Source organism: Gigantopelta aegis, unplaced genomic scaffold, assembly GCF_016097555.1.
Source record: "Gigantopelta aegis isolate Gae_Host unplaced genomic scaffold, Gae_host_genome ctg1056_pilon_pilon, whole genome shotgun sequence".
Classification (NCBI taxonomy): Eukaryota; Metazoa; Mollusca; class Gastropoda; order Neomphalida; family Peltospiridae; genus Gigantopelta; species Gigantopelta aegis.
Window position 1 is genome coordinate 84,428 of NW_024532411.1, and position 3,612 is coordinate 88,039.

Sequence of the window (3,612 nt, forward strand, 5' to 3'; positions counted from 1 at the left end):
TCACTGTTTATAACCTCCTACATAACCTGTAGATAGAGAAATAAAAAGAAGTAAATATTTTGATACTTAAGAACTCTGTAATTATTGCAGCAATTGTATAGTTTTGAATTTTATATAATGACAAGACCTAAATATTAATAATAGTGCAGACAGCTGTGATTTACAGCTGCTTTCCTACACTCTTATTGATCAATGACTGAAAAATGCTGTAAATGTTACTATAAATAGCATGGACTGAAATGAGAAGTTAGTAAACTATCATACCTTCACTTGTATCTATATCCCACTCTCTCCCAGACAAACCCTTGTCTTTCCCAGACTCATCAAATCTCTCCTTATGGCTACCAGTATATTTTGATGTGTCTGTCAGTCTGTCATCCACAGAGGGATCTACAGATTCCTAAAGAGAGAGAGAGACCGTATATATATACATATATATAAAGTAGTGGACCAGAATGTGGACTGAGAGCAGACCAAGGTGGCAAACTTAACATCTAATAGCATTAAGATGACATTATAGGCTTCCTACTGATTTTATTAAACACTTTGTTAATGAACAACAAGAGAAACCAGTTTGTAGCCTCATTAGCATAGTGGTAATAGTGTTAACATTGCACCTGTTGCTGTTGTTCACTGTAAATCTAGCCAGGTTCTTTACGGAAGTGTTTGTGTACATAGTCAATAAGAATGTAAAGTAAAACTGAGTTTTTTGAAAACCTAATAAGCAACAGTTTTTATAAAATGGATTTATTAGTTGTCTATTGTTTCCTCATTCAAACTTACCTTGGTTCCTATAGTCTTGGGTCCCTTTCCACTAGTTATTTGTCTTTCTAGTTCAGCCATTCCTTCAGTATCTCCAGGATATTTTTTTTCTGCTACTAGTTTGAGAGCCTTCAAAAATTGAGAGAGGTTATCTTGCGTTCTACTTTACTAAAAAATGGAATCAAATACAAATCAATTAGTACTTAAAAAGACATTTAATACAATTGAAATTGAGATCAGAATGAAATCATATCAAAATCACAACAACTCACCTCTTCACTTCAGGTCTATTAAAGATAATATCTACATCAGTTTCAGTGAGCTTCTTGTCTAATAATTTGAGATCTCTGAACATTTTAGCAAACTTAGCATTGTCCATCATTGGACCTGAATCTTTACTGCCAGCCCCAAAACTACAAAAAGATTCAAAGACTTCTTCCAAATCTGACTTTGAAGCCATCATGAAAAGAAACAGATTGTCCACACTTAGAGACTGCTACATGGATATGACATCACAACAGATGATGTCATTCATTAATGAGTTCTAATTTCTTACACATTCTTTTAATACAGTAAAGGTGTATAATGATCATGAACTGTGACTGAATAGATAGATAGTGTTTAATAGCATATGTGTTTACTAAAATGACATGATTTTCAAACTGAAAGGTTTAGGGAATAAAGATTATCCAGTCCTAAGACCTATTGCATCTAGGACTGCTGTATCCTATTAATACTCTATTAATGTATAACTATATATCTATCATTGTATTCTTCTCTAGTAATTTAACAACCATATCTCATCTCTATACTTATAATAATATATTATTGATAAATCAATAACTACATATCTCAGTTATAATTATAACAAATCATTACAAGTTACAATGTAATAGTACAATGATACAAGTTTTACTATTGTGGAAGAGAGATATTTTCTAATGGACGGAGGACACTCTCATCTTCTACTGATTTAGTTTTATTACGAAGGATACCCTTTGGAGTGCTTGGAGCCGATGACTCAGAGAGAACAGTTAAAGCTTCTTTACGTAACGACGTGAATTGTTGTAGGACTTGTGAGTACTGTTTCTCGTATGAACGTTCTCTTTCACACACTTTACGCTTCTGATATCTGAGATCTCGTTTAGCTTCTTTCCATTGAGATTGTAGAGTCTCAAGTTGTTTTTGAAAAGTAGCTTTCTCTCTCTTTGATTCGATCTATCTCCCGTTCCAACTTCTCTCTTTCCCGAATGGAATCATTTTTGAAATGCTGTAGTTCTTCATCTCCATTGTTAGTTTCAAATGATCAGATGATGCTTGTCTGTTTTCAGTTAACAATGAATCATAGGAACTCTTGTAGTTGGTAGTATTTTGACTCAGAACATTCAACTTCTTTAGCAAATGCAAGCTGGTTCTCTTCAAGTTCTTTGCGAAGCTGGGGTTCATTTCTTTCTCAGCCGATCTTAGCAATTCTGACTTTGTTTGCACATGTTTTGTAAGCTCAAGAAGCTGTGATTCGTTAGCGTTCAGTAATAGTTGTTAACTCATCATTACGGTTTTGTTGAGATTGGAGTTGATTTTGTAGTTCTTCGATAACACTCTCCAAGTCATTGTTCGCTTTTCGTTTTTGTTAACTTCAAGTTTAAAGGAGCTTGCCTCTCGTTTGCTGGCAGCCAATTGATCTTGGAGATCAGATAACTGATCACGAACAGTCTCGAGTTCATTCTCAAGTTTGACACGAGTTGGTTGACAATCTAGATGAAGAGTCTCAAGCTCAGTAATCTGAGCAGCAAGGCTTCAGTCTCAAACTCATACTGTCCAAGTTGTGTGCGAAGATCATCGGCCTCGGCCATAGTTGCGGCTAGTGATTGAGATATTTGATCAGTTGAGCTAAAAGAGTTGAGTTTTCTTTTGTTCAATAAAATCGTACGAAATTTGGGAGATCATTCAAAATTGATTCTTTCTCGTAAAGAACATCACCGGTGGCATCAAGCTTTCTCTGAAGTCAGTCATTTTTGTCTGATGCTGTTGACTAATGGATACTGACATATTGGACTGATTTGATGTTTCAATGAGACGAGCATCCAACTCAAAATTCATTGTTTCTTAATTCACAATTTTCATGCGTAATTGTGTTATCTCATTTTCAAGAGCTGTTTTTGTCTCGATGGCCAGTTGAGGTCCTTCTTGAGTGTTTTTGTTGTACTGCTTGGATAACAACAGTTCCTCTATTTAGTGGCTAACTCTTCACTGGTTGTAAGTTGTTGACATTTGACATTCTCTAATTCTTGCTGTACTTACCTACTTCATCTTCACTGACTCTAGAATCATGTTGATATTTTGAGATTGATGTCTTCAGATCCATAGCATGGGTCTGAGTCTCTTCGATAGTTTTTTTTAGCTGTTTGTTTTTCTAAAATTAACTCCTCATTTTTCTCAGAGAGATCTGTAAGTTTTGTTTGCAGAGCAACTATCTCTTCTGCAGCAGTCAAGGAAGCTCGCTTGACTTCATCAGCTTTCATCGTTGTGCATTTAAGAGCTGCACTTTAGACTGGAGTTCCTTATTTATTGTCTCGATATTTGTCTTCTCTTCTTCAATTTTAGATAAAGTATTTGTAAGATCATCCAACTGACATACCAAATCTTCCTTCTCTTTTTTAATCTCTTCTAATTTTATTTTGTACAGGGCTATAGTGTTTTCCTTTTGCATGCTGCTTTGTAGAGAGCTTGAACTACTGTCTTTGTAAGTCTCAAGCTCTTCTATCAGTTCGTCAAGTCTAGAGCGAGTGTTGACCAGTGCCTGTTCATTTTCCATCTTTTCAATTTTCAAGGACGATACTTGCGAGCGTA

General features: G+C 35.2%; 1 protein-coding gene across 1 annotated transcript; it reads right to left on the reverse strand.

The window, feature by feature from the left end:
- On the reverse strand, window positions 1-1,222 carry LOC121390895 (tubulin polymerization-promoting protein family member 3-like). Its single transcript, XM_041522758.1, has 4 exons — window positions 1,035-1,222; window positions 784-925; window positions 265-400; window positions 1-26 (listed from the first exon to the last, which is right to left on the reverse strand). Exons 1-4 carry the CDS (start codon window positions 1,220-1,222, stop codon window positions 1-3), a joined length of 492 nt encoding a protein of 163 aa, XP_041378692.1.
- Window positions 1,223-3,612: the final 2,390 nt, after the last annotated feature.

Excerpts from the sequence above, each read along its gene's own strand:
- LOC121390895 (XM_041522758.1), bottom strand. The coding sequence starts at position 1,222 with ATGGCTTCAAAGTCAGATTTGGAAGAAGTCTTTGAATCTTTTTGTAGT. Across the intron at positions 926-1,034 it reads AATAGACCTGAAGTGAAGAG|TAGAACGCAAGATAACCTCT; the intron begins GTGAGTTGTTGT and ends TTTTTAGTAAAG. Across the intron at positions 27-264 it reads GGATATAGATACAAGTGAAG|GTTATGTAGGAGGTTATAAA; the intron begins GTATGATAGTTT and ends CTCTATCTACAG.